General features: G+C 38.3%; 1 protein-coding gene across 3 annotated transcripts in view; it reads right to left on the bottom strand.

Moving 5' to 3' along the window:
* Positions 1-18489: 18489 nt before the first annotated feature.
* Positions 18490-22904, bottom strand: part of LOC149822338 (small ribosomal subunit protein mS47-like) — a 56410-nt gene continuing 51995 nt past the window's right edge. Inside the window, exons 10-14 of one of the 3 annotated variants that reach the window (XM_089980639.1) lie at positions 19998-20058; positions 19653-19751; positions 19184-19285; positions 19049-19107; positions 18490-18941 (exon numbers count right to left, since the gene is read on the bottom strand). In XM_089980639.1, the coding sequence (XP_089836765.1) occupies positions 18857-18941; positions 19049-19107; positions 19184-19285; positions 19653-19751; positions 19998-20058 (406 nt within the window). In that variant the 3' untranslated portion in view covers positions 18490-18856. The remainder of the gene's footprint in view (positions 18942-19048; positions 19108-19183; positions 19286-19652; positions 19752-19997; positions 20059-22904) is intronic. The other 2 variants (XM_089980638.1, XM_089980640.1) reach the window with 2 other exon arrangements.

The following is a 22904-nucleotide window of genomic DNA, read 5'->3' as shown; positions in this document are numbered from 1 at the left end:
AAAATACAAGAAGCTAAAGGAATCACGTTTTTCATTGACCTGAGGTTCCTATTAGACTGTTCTCATGAAAAATATAGCTCATAACTGTAAATCCAGAAAAGTGAAGCCTTTTTACAGAATTAGGGCAAAAGGTTGGACCCTGAATAGAATTTTCTCAAAAATAAAAAAAAACTTGGAATAATCATTCTGCCTCCAATTAAGCAAGCAAAAGAAGAGCGTTCAGAGTCTACTCATGGATATGTCACATTTTTTTTTATTGAAAAAGGATCGTAGTATGGCAAAAATGATGCGTTTCCCAATAAAAACCCTACAATTTTTTAAAATCCACCCCATGTAAAAACCATAATTTTTCGGTTGTAAAAGGATTTTTTCACTATTTGCACATGCAAATTTCTTCTGATATGCGAACTTCCCTCTCAAATATCCAAATATGCAAATGTCCGCCCGTATTTGCGAATTTTCTCATACACATTTGTGAATGTTCTCTTGCATGCTTCCACATTTGCGAATGTTCTGACCTTTGCACGTGAATGTCCACACACATTTGCGAACATCCTCTTGCATGTGCCCTTTATGCAATTTTTAGTAAAAAGAGTTTGTTGAAAAATACCGACACTTCAAAAGCGTGATAGGCCTTTAGTGACACTTCAAAAACACCACTAAATCCCTTAGTGCTGCTTCAAAAGCGTGATTAGCCTTTAGCAACACTTTAAAAGTGATGCTTTAAAAGAGCATATGTGAGAAAAATCACAAAATACAATACAACATTCACATATTTTGGGAGAAAATCGCATATTTGGAAAGACATTCACATATTCTCATATTTTGAAAGAAAATTCACAAATGTGTAGAAAGTGTAACGACCCCAACTCATACCCCTTGAAAATGTGCACAATTTTTTTTTTTAAACAAGTGCGAAAACAATCTCAAAGACCCGAGGTTCTTACAGTTCTAATTTCAACTGGATAACCACACACCACAATAGAGCTTACATTTATCATCACAACCCATAGCAACTCATTATTTATTAAGCAAGAAAGAAAGAGCATGTAATAATAATTATAAAAGACATATCAGAGCTATTTTAAATGACATAAAAGTAAATAACGAAAAACTGAGTCACATTGTCCCTCTCTGAACCGTTCAGCAAGAAGGTGACACTCGTAACTCTCTCAGAAGTCAGTCGCTTTACTGATCACCTGTGACTGCGAAAAACCATAGAAGTAGGGTGTCAGAATCGAAATCCTGAGCACATGTACTTTTAATGAAACAAGTGAGATAAAAGAATACACATACAATTTCATGCAAATATTTAGCGGAAAGCAATTATGGTAGCTTCATAATTTCAATTAAGCAATCATGCAACAAATAATAATTTCTAAGCAAGAAAAATCATTGAGCAATAGCATAGATCACAATTTAAATAGGCAAGACATTAGAGATTAAACATCATGCATCCACCAACATGTAACAATTAAGGGAACATATAACATATACATGTTCTAATGCATAGCAGACATATGCATGATTTATGTGCAATGCATGAACACTTTATTATCTTTCATTAAAGTTTTTCTCTCCATATGCATGCCCTATTAAATGCATATAATTTAAATTTCTCTTTTTAATTACCGTTACCCGCGGATACACCAAACAGGTAAAATCCCCGAGGTCAAGTTAGGTTTCCAGGGTAGCTTAACACACAATTTGTATTTTATTACTAGGTTTCAAACTTTGCCCTCGACCGATATCAGGAAACAACATCATACATCAAAATATTAGACATTCACATCTAATGTCAAGGACACAAGGGACACCCCACGCCCACAAGTGCCACTTTCTTGATACCAAAACAACAACAGTTGTGTCAAACACACCACCCCCAAGCAAAGTAGCGGACTCTCCGTAAAATCGTGGCCAAGAGAAGGAACTTTAATATCGGGTTCAGGGGACAAAATAAAACACACGAAGTTTTTGTGTCCTCACAGTCTTCCCAAGACAGGACCTTTAAGATTCTCGCTCTCTAGATGAGAGATCCCAGAATGTATATTATATTATTCTTATTCATTATCTTTTTATTAAAAGCTAATTATTGAGTTTTGCAATTCAGCATGCAAAAATAAGGCAAAAGCTCGCATCCACCCCTGCGAGAAGGATTACGGGACTCCTGCCCAAGGAAACACATAGAACAGTGTAATAAAAATACATTTGCAAATCAACATGCAAAATTAATAACATAGGCTTGCAAATAAACATGCAATCATAAGCTCGCAAATCAGCATGTGCAGCTCTTCATGGTCTACCACCTATGGCAACAATAGAACAACGCAATTAAAACCATAATATAAATGTGATTTTTGTGATACATTTAAATAATTAAAGCAAAAGCAACCAAAGCTCAAGGCTCTCCAAGCCTGTGATGATTCCTTTAGACCATTGATGCATCATATGCAAAAATCATAACAACTTGCAATGTATGCAATGTATGCAATGTATGCAATGATGTCAATATGCTTCCAAATGCATATTTATATATGTCAATTTAACCATGTGCATGATATGTCACATTCATATGTATGTGTTCACCATTCATGGGCATGTGCCTTTAGGAAATTATTCCACATACATGCATTCACTCATGAATCATCTCAATTGGGACAAGTGAACAATTCATGCATTTATGTACCTGCTAAACACACATCAATTCATGCATGCATATGCATTTATAGCAAACTTCATATAGTATGATGCTTAAGCACGTCACATCAAGCCAAAGCATATAAATAATTCTAAATCTTGACATGTCTCGAGAACCCAAAATACATGCACACCAAACATATTCTAGAAATTTATATGCACATTTAGAAATGCAAACATGTATCATGTGTACGCCACAAAAATATTCCTAAGCATGTCTTTGTTCAATTCGGATGCATACTCAAGTCAAATGCATACTTTTATTAATAAACCAGTTCCAATCAAAATATGTGAACATAAACTGAAGTACCATTGTACTTTAAGTAGACTGAAAAGATGACATGCGTGAAAACACTTTCAACAAATTTTGTCCAAGCTTCTTTACATGAAGAACTGGAGCTCACAGCATACTAGTAATATGTTAAGCTGCCAAAAACTTAAAATATTAACTGTTGTTCGAAACCTTTTTAAAATCCCTATTATGTTTACAGATTTATTTTTTTTGTAATATTTGTATGCAACTCATTCAGATTTAAGAGTCCATGAGTGCATTTGTGTGCATACATGCCTTCAAGCATATGTATTATGCTTGTACAAGAACTAATATGTATGAAATGTTAGGAGAAATCATGTCACATAATACGGCATCCAAAGATCAGCCAAGGCAAAAGGTGCAGCAGTAATAATAGCATTTGAAAATTGCCACCTGATGCATTATAAACCCAAAAAATGATATGATGAAACATAACAATGTGTCTTTTAATGAGCTTAGTTTGATTGAACTTTATTCCGGAAAGAGTAATGCTTTATTATATATTACCATGACTTCTAGTGCTCTACAGAAATGTAAAACAAATATGGATCAATCCAAGGCCAACGTACTATCCTTTGGTTATACAAACATTTTCATGATGCCCCAAAATTAACAGGGTATAACCAACCTTAGCAAATAAGTACATCTTTTCATTGACCTACAACTGCCCCAGGAAATAAAGAAACTTGTAAATATCAATTTTCATGCAAATGAATTACAAGATCAACGAGGGTCTGCTATGACTTGCATCCCTTTACCAGGATACCTCGTGTCTCAGAATGGCATAGTTTCAAGATGCCAAGATGAGGTGGTATTGTGCTAACAGAGGCAAGAAACATGTTGCATAAGATCTTTACTTTGCCATAATGTAACTCAGTGGTAGCTGGATGAACATATAAATGCATGCTAACACATTAAAAGAAAATTTTCTGACTCATCTACCGTTATACAACTTTCAACCAAGAATACATGTATTATTTGATATTTTATTAGGCACTCACATGCATACATATGGAGGTCGTTATTCAGTATGAGTAAGCACCTCCATCGTAAACAAAATTCTGTTTTATAAAAAGTATGTTATTCTATAAACGAAAATGCATGGATTCCATCCATGGATCATAGAGTAAAAGATTGGATTCACTCATCCACATGGTTTTACACTAAATTACCGCATGAAAATTGAATCCGTATTCGATTTCTCACATGATTCAAAAGAAATAACCTGTACCTTTGATAAAAATCGAAAAATATAAAAGAATGATGGTGGAACAAGGGTTGTTGGAGAAGAGGAGCCCTCTTCTTCTTCCTCATTTCCTCTATTTTCTCTACCTCAGGAGATTGCGTCGTCGTGCGTGCATACGACTATAGGTGATGTAAGACACAGACAGAGGAGCACGAGCGGGATCCGTCGTGTGAACTGCAAACAAACAAACGTGATTATTAAAACACAAAAAGCGTTGACTGCATTGGGGTCGACCCTATGAAGTGGAAGAGGGTGGGCCAAGGTGCGACCCCTGACCGAAAAAGGGGATAGGGGCGCAGCCCCTGTTCCCTATCCTCGACAGCAATGTGAGGGGGCACGGTGCATTCCTTGCTCGCCTACTCGAAAGTAGGAAAAAAAAAAGAGCAGAGGCGAAGCCCCTACCTGCCGGCCTGACGGAAAGGAGAGGGGTGAGCCCTTGCCGATCAAATGAATTGGCAGGCTAACCTCTGCAGGAGCGACAGTCGGCAAGGGCGAAACCCCTGCCTGAGAGCATAACGTGAGGCAGGAAAATGAATGGCAGGGGGCATGCTCCCTACCAGAAGAGACAGTCGGTAGGGAAAAAGCCCCTGCCGCAAATAATGACAGTCAACAAGGGTTTGGATCCTGCCGAGGAAGACAGTTGGCAGGGGCGGAGCCCTTGCCAGAGGCAATGATAGTGGGCAGGGGCTTTGCCATTGCCAAAAAAAACCATCGGCAGGGGCCTTGCCCCAGCCGGAACACAGTTGGCAGAGGCACTACCCCTGCCATAAAACAGTCGGTAGGGGCAAATCCCCTACCAAGAATAAAATCGTCGGCAGGGGCTTTGCCCCTGCTAGGAAAATAGCAGTCAGCAGGGGCCTTGCCCCTGGCAAAAAGAACACAGTCGGCAGGGGCGAAGCCCTGGCCTATAAAAGCTCAGGCGATAGGGAGAGGGAGGGCATGGCAGGGGTCGTCGGACTCTTGCCAGCCCTCCGGCAACAAGAGAGGGGGAAGGAAAACAGAGGGAAAGAGAAATCAGAGGGAGAAAGAGAAGAAGACAGAGGTAGAAAGAGATAGCGTCTTACCTGCGAGGTCTAACGTCGTTGCTCAGAGGCGCAGCAGGGTGGGCATCGTCGAGGCACACCGGACGGAAGGGGGATCAGTGGTGTTTTCGATGACTCTCGCAGGGAGGCAAAAGAGAGAAACGAGAGAGAAGGCACAGGCGAGAGGGCCTTTCGAGTGAGAGGCCCCTCGCCCCTGCGTCTTGCTTTAAAGACATGGGAAGGGCGACAGATCGGGAAACCCCAAAGGGTTTCCCCTTTCGGCAGAAGGCGAAAGGGGGAAAAGCAGCGTGGGGTAGATGGTTTTAAAATAAAACCCTCGCCCCTACATCGAGTGTGATAACCCTTATGGGTTATCAAATCCGGGTTGGGTCCAAATCTGACTCGGGTCCGAAAAGATTTGTTTTTCCTCAAAAACTTGGGTTTTACATTCTACCCCCTTTAAAAGAATTTCGTTCTCAAAATTTTATTGAATGACTCTCCGAAGAGATCGTAGACTGAGTTAATGAGTATTGACAAAGATGTACAACATGTGTCTGTGATCTCAAACACGTATGCTTTTAAAGAGATCAAGACCACTCATAATGAGTTCCTGAGAAAGGTTTTAGTTGAACAAAATATATGCGTGATTTCCTTAATAAACTTTTGTTTCATGAATGGGGTCTCTATATTTTATCATAATCAGGTTATCGTTTGTTGTCCTTTCTATTTCTAACTGACTCTTTGTCCGAAATAACCTTAACTTATTCTCATATCTCAAGGCCTTGTGCGGCCAGCTGTCGTTCTCATAATGGCCCCATCTTTCCTCAAAATCCCCAAGCATAACCTCATATCAAGACCTGAGATCAATAAAGATCTGCTTCTCTAATCGTTCTACAACAGAAAGCAAAATCTATAAATTCATACCTAGCCATCTCAATCAACCTTATTAAACTCCAAATTAAGGCTTTATATTGAATTAAAAAATGGAAAAACATTGGGCTTGGATTTGGATCTAAGATCCAAACCCATAACCAAAACAAAAATGGATCAAGATCTGGATCAAATTCAGATTTACGTAGGACTTAAAAAAAACCAAATCCATATTAGTTTGGATCGTAGGCCTTGGATCCAATCCGATCTAACTCCAGATCCATTTCGATAAACTACTCAATTTTCAAAAAAATGTGATTTTCGGGCAAACCGGACTCAAATTCAGAAAAGCAAAATATCGTTGCACTCAAAATTCTGAGACGCATCCAATGATGTATTACACGAATACCAAATTCTTAATTTTGCTCAAAACTAACTTAAATTTTGCTCGGATATCGCTTGAATTTAAAGGTCAAAAATAAAACTCTTTATCTCGCTTCGATTGGCTCGTTACGACCATGTCGGTGGGACCTGGGCCAAGCCCAAACATCGGTCTAAAAATCAAGCCTCAAACGATTTTTCCCTCTAGACTTAGCCAAATTTTTGAAAATCTCCTGAAATGACTAAGTACGAAAATACGCGATATTACATCCTTAATCCCTCAGGATTGATCCCAGATAGATTACTTTCATGCAATCACACTAAGACTTTTAAATTCACATCAAATAAAAATTTAAACTTTGAATGCAATCAATCATAAAGAGTTCATATGCTTTAAATAAAAGTACTAAATAGTCTTACCAGTGAAGGAGACTGCTCTGGAGTACATAGCACGACTTGCTGACACTTCAGGACAAAGCTCACTTACCAAAATTTAAAAATTTAATGATAAAAGTGTAAGATTTTATGGTGGCTCTGATACCAAACCTTTAACGACCCCAACTCATACCCCTTGAAAATGTGCAAATTTTGTTTTTTTAAACAAGTGCGGAAACAATCCCAGAGACTCGGGGTCCTTACATTTTCAATTTTTAGCTGGATAACTACACACTACAATAGAACTTACACTTATCATCACAACCCATAGCAACTCATTATTTATTAATCAAGAAAGAAAGAGCATCTAATAATAATTGCAAAAGACATATTAGAGCTATTTTAAATGGCATAAAAGTAAATAACAAAAAACTGAGTCACATTGTCCCTCTGTGAACCGTTCAGCAACAAGGTGACACTCATAACTCTCTCAGAAGTCAGTCGCTTCACTGATCACCTGCGACTGCGAAAAAATATAGAAGTAGGGTGTCAGAATCGAAATCCTGAGCACAAGTACTTCTAATGAAACAAGTGAGATAAAAGAATATAGATACGATTTCATGCAAACATTTAGAGGAAAACAATTATGTCAACTTCATAATTTTAATTAAGCAATCATGCAACAAATAATAATTTCTAAGCAAGAAAAATCATTGAGCAATAGCATGGATCACAATTTAAATAAGCAAGACATTAGAGATTAAACATCATGCATCCACCAACATGTAATAATTAACAAAACATATAACATATGCATGTTCTAATGCATAGCAGACATATGTAAGATTTATGTGCAATGCATGAACACTTTAGTATTTTTCATTAAAGTTTTTCTTTCCATATGCATGCCCTATTAAATGCATGCAATTTAAGTTCCTCTTTTTAATTATTGTTGCTCGCGGATACACCAAACAGGTAAAATCCCCGAGGTCAAGTTAGGTTTCCAAGGTAGCTTAACACATAATTTGTATTTTATTACTGGGTTCCAAAATTAGCCCTCGATCGATATCAGAAAACAGCGCCATCCATTAGAACATTAGACCTTCACATCTAATGTCGGGGACACAAGAGACACCTCACCCCCACAAGTACCACTTTCTTGGTACCAAAACAATAACAGTTGTGTCAAACACATCACCCCTAGGCAAAGTGGCGGACTCTCCCTAAAACCATGACCAGGAGAAGAAACCTCAATATTGGGTTCAGGAGACAAAATAAAGCACATGAAGTTTTTGTACTCTCACAGTCTCCCCAAGACTGGACCTTTAAGATTCTCACTCTTTAGATGGGAAATCCCAGAATGTATATTACACTGTTCTTATTCATTATCTTTTTATTAAAAGCAATTATTGAGTTTTGTAATTCAGCATGCAAAAATAAGGCAAAAGCTCGCATCCACCCCTACGAGAACCATCACGAAACTCCCGCCCGTGGAAACATATAGAACAGTGCAATAAAGTGTAATAAAAATATATTTGTAAATCAACATGCAAAATTAATAACATAGGTTTGCAAATCAACATACAACCATAAGCTCGCAAATCAGCATGTGCAGCTCTTCATGGTCTACCACCCATGAAAACAATAGAACAGCGCAATTAGAATCATAATATAAATGTGATTTTTGTGATGCAGTTAAACAATTAAAGAAAGAGCAACCAAAACTTAAGGCTCTCCAGGCCTGTGATGATTCATTTAGACCATTGATGCATCATACATAAAAACCATAACAACTTGCAATGTATGCAATGATGTCAATATGCTTCCAAATGCATATTTATATATGTCAATTTAACCATGTACATGATATGTCACATTCATATGCATGTGTTCATCATTCATGTGAATGTGCCTTTACGAAATCATTCCACATACATGCATTCACTCATGAATCATCTCAATTGGGACAAGTAAACAATTCATGCATTTATGTACCTGTGAAACACACATCAATTCATGTATGCATATGCATTTATAGCAAACTTCATATAGTATGATGCTTAAGCACGTCACATCAAGCCAAAGCATATAAATAATTTCAAATCTTGACATGTCTCAAGAACCAAAATACATGCACACCACATATTCTGAAAATTTATATGCACAATCAGAAATGCAAACATGTATCATGTGTACGCCACAAAAATATTCTTAAGCATGTCTTTGTTCAATTCGGATTCATACTCAAGTCAAATGCATATTTTATTAATGAACCAGTTCCAATCAAAATATGTGAACATAAACTGAAGTACCATTGTACTTTAAGTAGATTGAAAAGATGACATGTGTGAAAATACTTTCAATAAATTTTGTCCAAGCTTCTTTACATGAAGAACTGGAGCTCACAGCATACTAGTAATATGTTAAGCTGCCATTAACTTAAAATATTAACTGTTGTTTGAAACCTTTTTAAAATCCCTATTATGTTTACAGATTTTTTTTTTAATATTTGTATGCAGCTCATCCAGATTTAGGAGTCCATGAGTGTGTTTGTGTGCATACACGCCTTCAAGCATATGTATTATGCTTGTACAAGAACTAATAAGTATAAAATGTTAAAAGAAACCATGTCACATAATAGGGCATCCAAAGATCAGCCAAGACAAAAGAAGATAGCATTTGAAAATTGCCACTTGATGCATTATAAACCCAAGAAATGATACGATGAAACATAACAATGTATCTTTTAATGAGCTTAGTTTGAATGAACTTTATTCTGGAAAGAGTAATGTTTTATTATATATTACCATGACTTCTAGTGCTCTACAGAAATGTAAAACAAATATGGATCAATCCAAGGCCAACGTACTATCCTTTGGTTATACAAACATTTTCATGATGCCCCAAAATTAACAGGGTATAACCAACCTTAGCAAATAAGTACATCCTTTCAATGACCTACAACTGCCCCAGGAAATAAAGAAACTTCTAAATATCAATTTCCATGCAAATGAATTACAAGATCAATGAGGGTCCGCTATGACTTGCATCCCTTTACCTGGATACCTGGTGTCTCAGAATGGCATAGTTTCAAGATGCCAAGATGAGGTGGTATTGTGTTAACAGAGGCAAGAAACATGTTGCATAAGATCTTTACTTTGCCATAATGTAACTCAGTGGCAGCTGGATGAACATATAAATGCATGCTAACACATTAAAAGAAAGTTTTCTAACTCATCCACCGTTATACAACTTTCAACCATGAATACATGTATTATTCGATATTTTATCAGGTACTCACATGCATACATATGGAGGTCGTTATTCAGTATGAGTAAGCACCTCCATCGTAAATAAAATTTTGTTTTATAAAAAGTATGTTATCCTATAAACGAAAATACATGGATTCCATCCATGGATCATAGAGTAAAAGTTTGGATTCACTCATCCACATGTTTTTACACTAAATTACCGCATGGAAATCGAATCCGTATTCGATTTCTCACATGATTCAAAAGAAAGAACATGTATCTTTGATAAAAATCGAAAAATAGAAAAGAATGATGGTGAAACAAGGGTAGTTGGAGAAGAAGAACCCTCTTCTTCTTCCTCATTTCCTCTCTTTTCTCTACCTCGGGAGGTTGCATCGTCGTGCGTGCATACTACTATAGGTGATGTAAGACACGAACAGAGGCGCACGAGCGGGATCCGTCGTGTGAACTGCAAACAAACAAATGTGATTATTAAAACGCAAAAAGTGTTGACTGCATTGGGGTCGACCCTATGAAGTGGAAGAGGGTGGGACAGCGTGCGACCCCTGACCGAAAAAAGGGGATAGGGGCGCAGCCCCTGTCCCCTATCCTCGACAGCAGTGTGAGGGGGCACGGTGCAGCCCTTGCCCGCCTACTCGAAAGTAGGGAAAAAAAAGAGCAGAGGCGAAGCCCCTACCTGCTGGCCTGACGGAAAGGAGAGGGGTGAGCCCCTGTCGATCAAATGGATTGGCAGGCTAACCTCTGCAGGCGCGACAGTCGGCAGGGGGCGAAACCCCTGCCTGAGAGCATAACGTGGCAGGAAAATGAATGGCAGGGGGCATGCTCCCTACCAGAAGAGACAGTCGGTAGGGAGAAAGCCTCTGCCGCAAATAATGACAGTCGACAAGGGTTTGGCCCCTGCCGAGGAAGACAGTGAGCCCCTGCCGGAGGCAGTGATAGTCGGCAGGGGCTTTGCTCTTGCTAGAATAGGCAATCGGCAGGAGCAAAGCCCCCGCCAAAAAAACCCGTCGACAGAGGCCTTGCCCCTGTCGGAACACAGTTGGCAGGGGCACTATCTGTACCAAAAAACAGTCGGTAGGGAAAAAGGCCCTACTGGGAATATAGTGGTTGGTAGAGGCTTTGCCCCTACTAGGAAAATAGCAGTCAGCAGAGGCCTTGCACCTGCCGAAAAGAACACAGTCGGCAGGGGTGAAGCCCCTGCCTATAAAAGCTCAGACGATAGGGAGAGGGAGGGCACGACAGGGGCCGCTGGCCTCTTGCCAGCCCTCCGGCAATAAGAGAGGGGGAACGAAAACAGAGGGAAAGAGAACCCAGAGGGAGAAAGGGAAGAAGACAAAGGTAGAGAGAGATAGTGACTTACCTGCAAGGGCCGACGTCGTTGCTCGGAGGCACAGCAGAGTGGGCATCGTCGAGGCACGCCGGAGGGGAGGGGGATCGGTGGTGTTGTTGATGACTCTCGCAAGGAAACGAGAGAGAAGGCGCATACGAGAGGGCCTTTCGAGTGAGAGGCCCCTCGCCCCTGTGTCTTGCTTTAAAGACATGGGGAGGGCGACAGATCGGGAAACCCCAAATGGTTTCCCCTTTCGACAGAAGGCGGAAGGGGGGAAAGCAGCATCGGGGGGAGGTTTTAAAATAAAACCCTTGCTCCTGCATTCAGTGTTATAGCCCTAATGGGTTATCCAATCTGGGTCGAGTCTGGATTTGACTCGGGTCAAAAAAGATTGTTTTTTCCTCAAAAACTTGGGTTTTACATCCTACCCCCCTTAAAAGCATTTCGTCCATGAAATTTTATTGAATGGCTCTTCGAAGAGATCATAGACTGAGTTAATTTGTATTGACAAAGATGCACAACATGTGTCTGTGATCCCAAACACGTATGCTTTTAAAGTGATCAAGACCACTCATAATGAGTTCTTGAGAAAGGTTTCAGTTGAACAAAATATATGTATGATTTCCTTAATAAACTTTTGTTTCTTGAATGGGGTCTCTGTATTTTATCATAATCAGGTTTTCGTTTGTTGTCCTTGCTATTTCTAACTGACTCTTTATCTGAAATAACCTTAACTTATTCTCATATCTCAAGACATTTTGCGGCCAACTGTCATTCTCATAATGGCCCCATCTTTCCTCAAAAGACCCAAGCATAACCTCATATCAAGATCTGAGATCAATAAAAATCTGATTCTCTAATAGTTCTACAATAGAAACCAAAATTTATAAATTCATAACTAGCCATCTTAATCAACCTTATTAAACTCCAAATTAAGGCTTTATATTGAATTCAAAGCTGGAAAAACATTGGGCTTAGATTTGGATCTGGAACTGGATTTGGATCCAAGATCCAAACCGATACCCAAAACAAAAATGGATCAAGATATGGATCAAATCTAGATTTATGTAGGACTTAAAAAAACTCAAATCCATATTAGTTTGGATCGTAGGCCTTGGATCCAATCTGATCCAACTCTGGATCCATTTCGACAAAGTACTCAATTTTCAGAAAAATGTGATTTTCGGGCAAACTGGGACTCAAATTCAGAAAAGTAAGATATTTTTGCACTTAGAATTTCGAGACGCATCCAACGATGTATTATACAAATATCAAATTTTGAATTTTGCTAAAAAATAACTCAAATTTTGCTCAAATATCGCTTAAATTTAAAGGTCAAAAATAAAACTCTTTATCTCGCTTCGATTGACTCGTTACAACCATGTCGATGGGATCTGGGCCAAGCCCAAACATCGGTCTAAAAATCGAGCCTCAAACGATTCTTATCCTAGACTTAGCCAAATTTTTGAAAACCTCCTAAAATGACTAAGTACGAAAATACGTGATATTACATTCTTAATCCCTGAGGATTGATCTGAGATAGATTACTTTCATGCAATCACACTAAGACTTTTAAGTTCACACCAAATAAAAATTTAAACTATTAATGCAATCAATCATAAAGAGTTCATATGCTTTAAATAAAAGTATTAAATAGTTTTACCAGTGAAGAAGACTGCTCTAGAGTACGAGGCACGACTTGCTGACACTTCAAAACAGGGCTCACTTACCAAAATTTAAAAAGTTAATGCTAAAAAAATGATAAAAGTGTAAGATTTTGTGGTGGCTCTGATACCAAACTTGTAACGACCCCAACTCAAAACCCTTGAAAATGTGCAGAATTTTTTTTTAAACAAGTGCGGAAACAATGTCAGAAACCCGGGGTCCTTATAGTTCCAATTTCAGCTGGATAACCACACACCAAAATAGAGCTTACATTTATCATCACAACCCATAGCAACTCATTATTTATTAATCATGAAAGAAAGAGCATCTAATAATAATTGCAAAAGACATATCAGTTATTTTAAATGACATAAAAGTAAATAACAAAAAACTGAGTCACATTGTCTCTCTATGAACCGTTCAGCAAGAAGGTGACACTCGTAACTCTCTCAGAAGTCAGTCGCTTCACTGATCACCTGCGACTGCAAAAAACCATAGAAGTAGGGTGTTAGAATCAAAATCCTGAACACAGGTACTTCTAATAAAACAAGTGAGATAAAAGAATACAAATACGATTTCATGCAAACATTTAGAGGAAAGCAATTATGCCAGCTTCATAATTTCAATTAAGCAATCATGCAACAGATAATAATTTCTAAGCAAGAAAAATCATTAAGCAATAGCATAGATCACAATTTAAATAAGCAAGACATTAGAGATTAAACATCATGCATCCACCAACATGTAACAATTAAGGGAACAGATAACATATGCATGTTCTAATGCATAGCAGACATATGCATGATTTATGTGCAATGCATGATTTATGTGCAATGCATGAACACTTTATTATCTTTCATTAAAGTTTTCTTTTCCATATACATGCCTTATTAAATGCATATAATTTAAGTTCCTCTTTTTAATTACTGTTGCTCGCGGATACACCAAACGGGTAAAATCTTTGAGGTCAAGTTAGGTTCACAAGGTAGCTTAACACACAATTTGTATTTTATTACTGGGTTTCAAACATAGCCCTCGACCGATATCAGAAAACATCATCATCCATTAGAACATTAAACCTCAACATCTAATGTCGAGGACACAAGAGACACCCCACCCCCACAAGTGTCACTTTCTTGGTACCAAAACAACAACAGTTGTGTCAAACACACCACCCTCAGGCAAAGTGGTAGACTCTTCCTAAAACCGTGGCTAGAAGAAGGAACCTCAATATTAGTTTCAGGGAATAAAATAAAGCACACAGAATTTTTGTATCTTCACAGTCTCCCCAAGACTGGACCTCTAAGATTCTCATTCTCCAGATGGGAGATCCCAGAATGTGTATTACATTGTTCTTATTCATTATCTTTTTATTAAAAGTCAATTATTGAGTTTTGCAATTCAGCATGCAAAAATAAGGCAAAAGCTCGCATCCACCCCTACGAGAACCATCACGGAACTCCTGCCCGTGGAAACACATAGAACAGTGCAATATAGTGTAATAAAAATATATTTTCAAATCAACATGCAAAATTAATAACATAGGTTTGCAAATCAACATACAACCATAAGCTCGCAAATCAGCATGCGCAGCTCTTCATGGTCTACCACCCATGGCAACAATAGAACAGTGCAATTAGAATCATAATATAAATGTGATTTTTGCGATGCATTTAAACAATTAAAGAAAGAGCAACCAAAGTTCAAGGCTCTCGAGGCCTGTGATGATTCATTTAGACCATCGATGCATTATATGTAAAAGTCATAATAACTTGCAATGTATGCAATGATGTCAATATGCTTTGAAATGCATATTTATATATGTTAATTTAACCATGTGCATGATATGTCACATTCATATGCATGTGTTCACCATTCATGCGCATGTGCCTTTAATAAATCATTCCACATACATGCATTCACTCATGAATCATCTCAATTGGGACAAGTGAACAATTCATGCATTTATGTACCTGTGAAACACACAACAATTCATGTATGCATATGCATTTATAGCAAACTTCATATAGTATGATGCTTAAGCACGTCACATCAAGCCAAAGCATATAAATAATTCCAAATCTTGACATGTCTCGAGAACCAAAATACAAGCACGCCACACATTCTGAAAATTTATATGCACATTCAGAAATGCAAACATGTATCATGTGTACGCCACAAAAATATTCCTAAGCATGTCTTTGTTCAATTCAGATGCATACTCAAGTCAAATGCATACTTTTATTAATGAACCAGTTTCAATCAAAATATGTTAACATAAACTGAAGTACCATTATACTTTAAGTAGATTAAAAAGATGACATGCGTGAAAACACTTTCAACAAATTTTCTCCAAGCTTCTTTACATGAAGAACGGGAGCTCACAGCATACTAGTAATATGTTAAGTTGCCATTAACTTAATATATTAACTATTATTTGAAACCTTTTTAAAATCCCTATTATGTTTACAAAATTTTTTTTTTATAATATTTGTATGCAGCTCATTCAGATTTAAGAGTTCATGAGTGTGTTTGTGTGCACAAATGCCTTCAAACATATGTATTATGCTTGTACAAGAACTAATATGTATGAAATGTTAGGAAAAACCATGTCACATAATAGGGCATCCAAAGATCAGCCAAGACAAAAGGCGCAGCAGTAATAATAGCATTTGAAAATTGCCACCTGATGCATTATAAACCTAGGAAATGATACGATGAAACATAACAATGTGTCTTTTAATGAGCTTAGTTTGATTGAACTTTATTATGGAAAGAGTAATGCTTTATTATACATTACCATGACTTCTAGTGCTCTACGGAAATGTAAAACAAATATGGATCAATCCAAGGCCAACGTACTATCCTTTGGTTATACAAACATTTTCATGATGCCCCAAAATTAACACGGCATAACCAGCCTTAGCAAATAAGTACATCCTTTCAATGACATACAATTGCCCAAGGAAATAAAGATACTTGTAAATATCAATTTCCATGCAAATGAATTACAAGATCAAAGGGGGTACACTATGACTTGCATCCCTTTACCTGGATACCTGGTGTCTCAGAATGGCATAGCTTCAAGATGCCAAGATGAGATGGTATTGTGCTAACAGAGGCAAGAAACATGTTGCATAAGATCTTTACTTTGCCATAATGAACATATAAATGCATGCTAACACATTAAAAGAAATTTTTTTGACTCATCCACCGTTATACAACTTTCAACCAAGAATACATGTATTATTCGATATTTTATCAGGTACTCACATGCATACATATGGAGGTCGTTATTCAGTATGAGTAAGCACCTCCATCGTAAACAAAAATTTTTTTTATAAAAAGTATGTTATCCTATAAACGAAAATACATGGATTCCATCCATGGATCATAGAGTAAAAGTTTGGATTCACTCATCCACATGGTTTTACACTAAATTACCGCATGGAAATCGAATCCGTATTCGATTTCTCACATGATTCAAAAGAAAGAACCTGTACCTTTGATAAAAATCGAAAAATAGAGAAGAATGATGGTGGAACAAGGGTCGGAGAAGACGAACCCTTTTCTTTTTCCTCATTTCCTCTCTTTTCCCTACCTCGGGAGGTTGTGTCGTCGTGCATGCATACGACTATAGATGATGTAAGACACGGACATAGGGGCACGAGCTGGATCTGTCATGTGAACTGCAAACAAACAAACGTGATTATTAAAACACAAAAAGCATTGACTGCATTGGGGTTGACCCTATGAAGTGGAAGAGGGTGGGCCAGGGTGCGACCCCTGACCGAAAAAGGGGATAGGGGCGCAGCCCCTGTCCGTGATCCTCGACAGCAGTGTGAGGGGGCACAATACATCCCTTGCCTGCCCGCTCGAAAGTAGAAAAAAAAAGGGCAGGGGCGCAGCCCCTGCCTGCCGGCCTGACGCAAAGGAGAGGGGTGAGCCCCTGCCGATCAAATGGATCGGCAGGCTAACCTCTGCAGGGGCGACAGTCGGCTGGGGCGAAACCCCTTCCTGAGAGCATACCGTGAGGCAGGAAAACGAATAGTTGGGGGCACGCCCCCTGCCAAAAGAGACAGTCGGCAGGGAAAAAGCCCCTGCCGCAAATAATGACAGTCGACAAGGGTTTGGACCCTGCCCAGGAAGACAGTCGGAAAGGGCTTTGCCTCTGCCAGAAAAGGCAATCGGCAGGAGCAAAGCCCCTGTCAAAAAAACCCGTCGGCAGGGGCACTACCCCTACTGAAAAACAGTCGGTAGGGGCAAAGCCCCTACCGGGAATATAGTGGTCGTCAGTCAGCAGGGGCCTTGCCCCTGCCGAAAAGAACACAGTCGGCAGGGGCAAAGCCTCTGCCTATAAAAGCTCAGGCGATAGGGAGAGGGAGGGCACGGCAGGGGTCGTCGGCCTCTTGCCAGCCCTCCGAAAACAAGAGAGGGGGGAGGGAAACATAGGGAAAGAGAAATCAGAGAGAGAAAGAGAAGAAGACAGAGGTAGAGAGAGATAACATCTTACCTGCGAGGGCCGACGTCGCTGCTTGGAGACGCAGCAGGGTGGGCATCGTCGAGGCACGCCGGACGGGAGGGGGATAGGTGGTGTTGTCGATGACTCTCGCAGGGAGGCGAAAGAGGGAAACGAGAGAGAAGGCGCAAGCGAGAGGGCCTTTCGAGTGAGAGGCCCCTCGCCCCTGCGTCTCACTTTAAAGACATGGGGAGGGCGACAGATCGGGAAACCACAAAGGGTTTCCCCTTTCGGTGGAAGGGGGAAAAGCAATGTGGGGGAGAAGGTTTTAAAATAAAAACCCCGCCCCTGCGTCGAGTGTTATAACCCTAATGGGTTATCGAATCCGGGTCAAGTCCGAAAAGATTTTTTTCCTCAAAAACTTGGGTTTTACGGAAAGAAATTCGCATATTTGGATATTTTAGAGAGAAGTTAGTATATGTGGAGGAAATTCACATGTGCCAAGGGTGAAAAGGTTCTTTTCCAACCAAAAAGTTGTGATTTTGAACATCTGGCGGATTTTCAAAAATTATAAGGTTTTCCGACAAACACATCATTTTTCCATAGTCATTTTCCGTTTTCTTATCAAGTTGGATTAGTCTGTGTGAAATCACTGAAGTTAAAAACCCGTGTCAATTTATAACGATGGCATAGAAAACATTGGAAGCAGTAATTTGACACAAATAGGAGAAACAAAATAGGCAACTATAGTTTGCATATATAATCAGCTTTTATTCACTAAGCAAAATGCTGACTCATAGAGCCCAGTCTCATAATTGTTAGACAAGAATCTTTCCCCAATCAATGAGTAAAGTCCATTTCCAGGTTACCGTATATTAACCTGTACTGCTTCTTGAATAAATAATATGTCCACTTTTTTATATATTTGCGCAGAATTCAGAACATATTCAGAAAAATGACCTTAAAAAGCATTTACATGAACATTTAAATGTAAACAGGAGGAACATCCCCGACGGTAGTGACTGGCATTGGATTGCATATGGTAAACAGTTTTCCATTGACTAAACAGAAGCTACACCATCCATAGAAACAGTTTTATTCCTCCAGTTTATTCCATGGGTTAACTTTCCCAGATGTGGGCTTCAATTGCACAAACTGTATCAATGAGGTGCAAATTCCTAGCAACTGCAATCACACAAAGGCTTCACGCTGCTTTGTCGGAAGCTCTAGTTCTGGGTGGCATTCCTCAAGTGGTGAGAAATATTGGTCCACCATATCTTTTGATACTTTATCCAAGGAAGGAGGATTCCACTGCATTTTGATCATTTTGTAGAATAAGAGATGTCCAAAAAACTGAAATTCCTTCATGCCACCTCAAAGAAAAGAAAAAAAAAGGTCATATGTGCTCAAACAATCACATGTATGACATGGGCACCTTTGGGGAATGGTCTTTATCAACTAGCCGAGCTCGAACACCCTATTTTAAAATCATGGCCAATGTTTAGAACTGAAGATACAAAACAGAAATAATTTCATGAGAATTCTGGACAAACCTCACAGAAGTCATTGGAGATCTTTTTAGAGATCCCATTAAGGGACATACGATATTCACGCTTTAGGCATTGATCAAGAGATTGACATCTACCTTCGCGTATCTATTATAGAAACAAATCAGGTGCAAGATACAGAAGCAAAGACTAAATATAAGGAGCAGACTTCAACAAGTTGAATTGTATTGCTGGCAAGAAACTAACAGAAACCATTGATCCAACCAACGGGTTAGGTTGCCAACAGGTAATCCTTAGCCAAGTTGTTGACTAACCTGAAAAGAGGCACAAGTTCATTCAAGCAACTTAACCAATATACCAAGTCACCTATGAGCCAAGTTGCTGACTAATTGAGCAGAGAAGCAAGTGCAATGCAACTCTGGGACCAGCTCAGGTTTAGCCCTTAGTTCCCCATGGTTAACCAAGTCTTAGCAAAGAAAACAGAGAACAAGATATAAAATATGAAGAGACTTACTGATCTTAAGGAAACCTTCAAACTCAAGGGTGAAGCTTCCTTCAATTTCTTGAAACTTGAAATACACCAACTATCAGAGGATACAGCCATCTCGCTTTCCTGAGTGGATTTTATATTAATAGATGATCTGCAGAAAAATCACAAATAGAAATAAAACCATTCATGCAAGTTTGCAATGAATGGTCAAGAAGCCAGACTATTTAATAGCCAACTGTCAATGCATAAGTTTTAGCATTGAGAATTCAAAATGCAGAACATATCTAGTATGAAAATGTTCGTTCATAAGAGAATTTTGTAAATATCAAGAACTCGAGTTAATCCCCAGCATGGTGTTGAACAGCTCACCAGTGCCTCCATAATGTCTTCAACTGTATCTTTGCCAAATATTTTGTCAACCATGTCAATCCTGCATGCACAAAAAGAAAAGAAAACAGCCACAAGCACCAATCAGCATCCTTTTCCCTTCAGCTAGTTAATTTTTTGATGCAGGCTTTTGCACCAATCCAGTGAGGTATGGTGCATTATTCTGTGTTTCCTCTGTTGTTTCTTGCTCATCTTTCCTGCTTTTTGTGAGTTGCCAACCCAATTAAGCTAACTTCTATTGTCCCCTGCACTACCTACAGTGGTAATACTAAATTGAGCTCATGAAGGATGATGTATGCAGGCCCTAAACGTGTGACAACTGATATGATGAACGTGGAAAAAAATTAAGGGGGATATGAAGAAAAAGATTTTTAGGGTCTAATAGTATGGATACGAACACAGTGGTACCTCAATTTTTTTTCCATTGAACATTTCTTTTTTCATTGGTGGTTCAAGCAATAATATAAACATTCTAGGCAATGTTAGGCTGTTAAAATTGGTTGCAGCAGTATCCTAAGTGTCTTAAAAAGTAAGGTTGTCAATCAATTAACTTAGCTGACAGCTTTGGCAACATTGGCAAAGATACATAACTCTTCAAATCAAAGACCTTATGGAAAATCGCTTTAAAACTAAAATTTGGACTATGGAACAAATTTGGACTTGGTCGGAGGTGATCAAGTCCAAAATTTGGCACGAGTAGTCGGGTGCAGACAGAGCTGGGAAACAAGCCAAATGAACCAAATAAAGGGTGTTCAAGCTCAGCCCATTCTTGTGGCTAGCGAAGCCGAGCTCGAGCTCATGGCAAGCTTCAGTTAAACACGTCGAGCATGAGCTGGTTGATTAACAAAAAATATAGTTTTTAAATTAAAAATAATAATAATTGAATTCTAAACCTATTGAGTCAAGCTCAAACTGGTTCATCTACAAAATGAATACATTCTTTCAAAGTAGTAAGAAATAGGATTTGAACTCATTACTTTCAAGCCAAACACTTCAATCATGTAAACTCAATGATATAGAATATATAAAACATATTTATTACTAGATAACAAGCCTATACGAGCAAAGGGAGCAAGAAAGTTAAGTTTTTATTTGCAAGAATAAACAAAAAAAAATTAAAGTACTTACTGGATTAAGATTCTCTTATCTCCACGATCAAAGAATCCCGAAATGACCATTAAAAGCCAAGATGGTTGTATCTCGGTTCTAATACCTTATAATGAAGTATGCGAAAATACAAAACACTAGCCTCCAAGGAATTACAAGAACATAAACACAAAGTGAACATGCACAAGTCAACTATAGGAGAATACAAAGAGTCAACATAGGCAATACAAACAGCCACTATGGGCAATACAATGCACTAAGGCACAAGAACAACAATAAAAATAATAACATTGTATTCATAATAAACTCACAAAAGAATTAGAATGCTTAGAAGAGCATTAAAGAACAAGAGGTGGGGGGTTCACCCTTATTCATACACAAGAGGTAATCTCAAATAGAGGTGTTGGATTGTTTCGACTGTTTCAATAGCTCTATTGACTAGTCAACACAACAACTCTATTTGGTCTTTGACCAAATAGTCCCTATAAAAACAGAAAAGGACAAAAAAAATAAAGTAAAAATACTAATGCGTCCCTAATGGGCATAGCCTATTACAAGGGCTGAAATGATCAAAATATCCCTAATGCGTATTTACCTATTACATCATTATAAATACATATATATATATACAACTTAACAATAATTGTATAATTGTTGAACATACACACATATATATATATCATATGTACTCCTGCATCCAAGTTTTTTGAAATTGTGCACCCTTCGCACATGCTTCACACACACACACACACACACACACACACACACACACACACACACACACACACACATATATATATATATATATATATATATATATATGAACATATGCATCTCCATGGAATTATCACTTTCCTCCAAGATTTGTGTTGCCTCTATCACAAGGCATCACCTATGCCCTTTCTGGACTGCTCCCCCATAAACTACAGTTGCATTTCATTTTTAGCAGAATATGAAAAATATAATGCCCTTGTCAATTAAAATTTTGAAGACACCAATCCAAGTAACAATGAAACATTTAAAAGCCATCAACTGAGCAATGAAAAACTTATTTTCCAAAAGTGGAAACTCATAATGCAAGGCACAAGCACATAAATGTTAAACGATATTTATGCATTTCTGCTTTATAAATTATAGGTTTTGTGTGTGCTTATCATGTTTCATTTAAGTTTTCACATATTATTGCAAGGCATTATTATTATTTTCTTGACTAGGAAAAGCAATGTGGTTGCACCTATTTGTATATGGAGATCTCAATCCGTCGAAACACGGAAGAGATTTTGGGTACAGAAACTTTCAGGTAAGTCCTAGCCTAAACAGGACAAAAGGGTGACAATGAACATTAGTGTAAGAAGTGTCTCCTTTTCTTCTCTCTATGACATCCAGAAAAAAAAATTAATTGTTACTTTATTTTCTTACTCAAGAGGCTTTGGTTTCATCAAGTTCTGGACAGATCGAGCTCTGCAGATGATACCTAAGAATTTCTGCCTTTGATCCCTTGTCTGGGTAGATTACTTTTTAAGAAGTTTTCCATTGCATATTTTTCATTTTTCCCACAAGGTTCATCACCTATCATTTTAGGCTTAACAATGTACAAAATGGCCCTCCGCACATTTTTCCATTTTTCCATAATTAAGATATAGTGTGGTTGATAACATGACAAGGTATCAGTCCTGATGAAGTGATGAATAGCCTGAACTAGGAACATTTAGATATCTACTAACATACACTCCACCATTCACTTCTCAGTTTAGTATCAAATACCTCATTGAATATTAGGTT

The sequence above is a fragment of the Nuphar pumila genome, chromosome 11 (genome assembly GCF_984573655.1).
Source record: "Nuphar pumila chromosome 11, dmNupPumi1.hap1.1, whole genome shotgun sequence".
In the NCBI taxonomy this organism is placed as follows: Eukaryota; Viridiplantae; Streptophyta; class Magnoliopsida; order Nymphaeales; family Nymphaeaceae; genus Nuphar; species Nuphar pumila.
The sequence above is the reverse complement of the archived record's forward strand: the minus strand, read 5'-3'. Positions and strand labels throughout refer to the sequence as shown.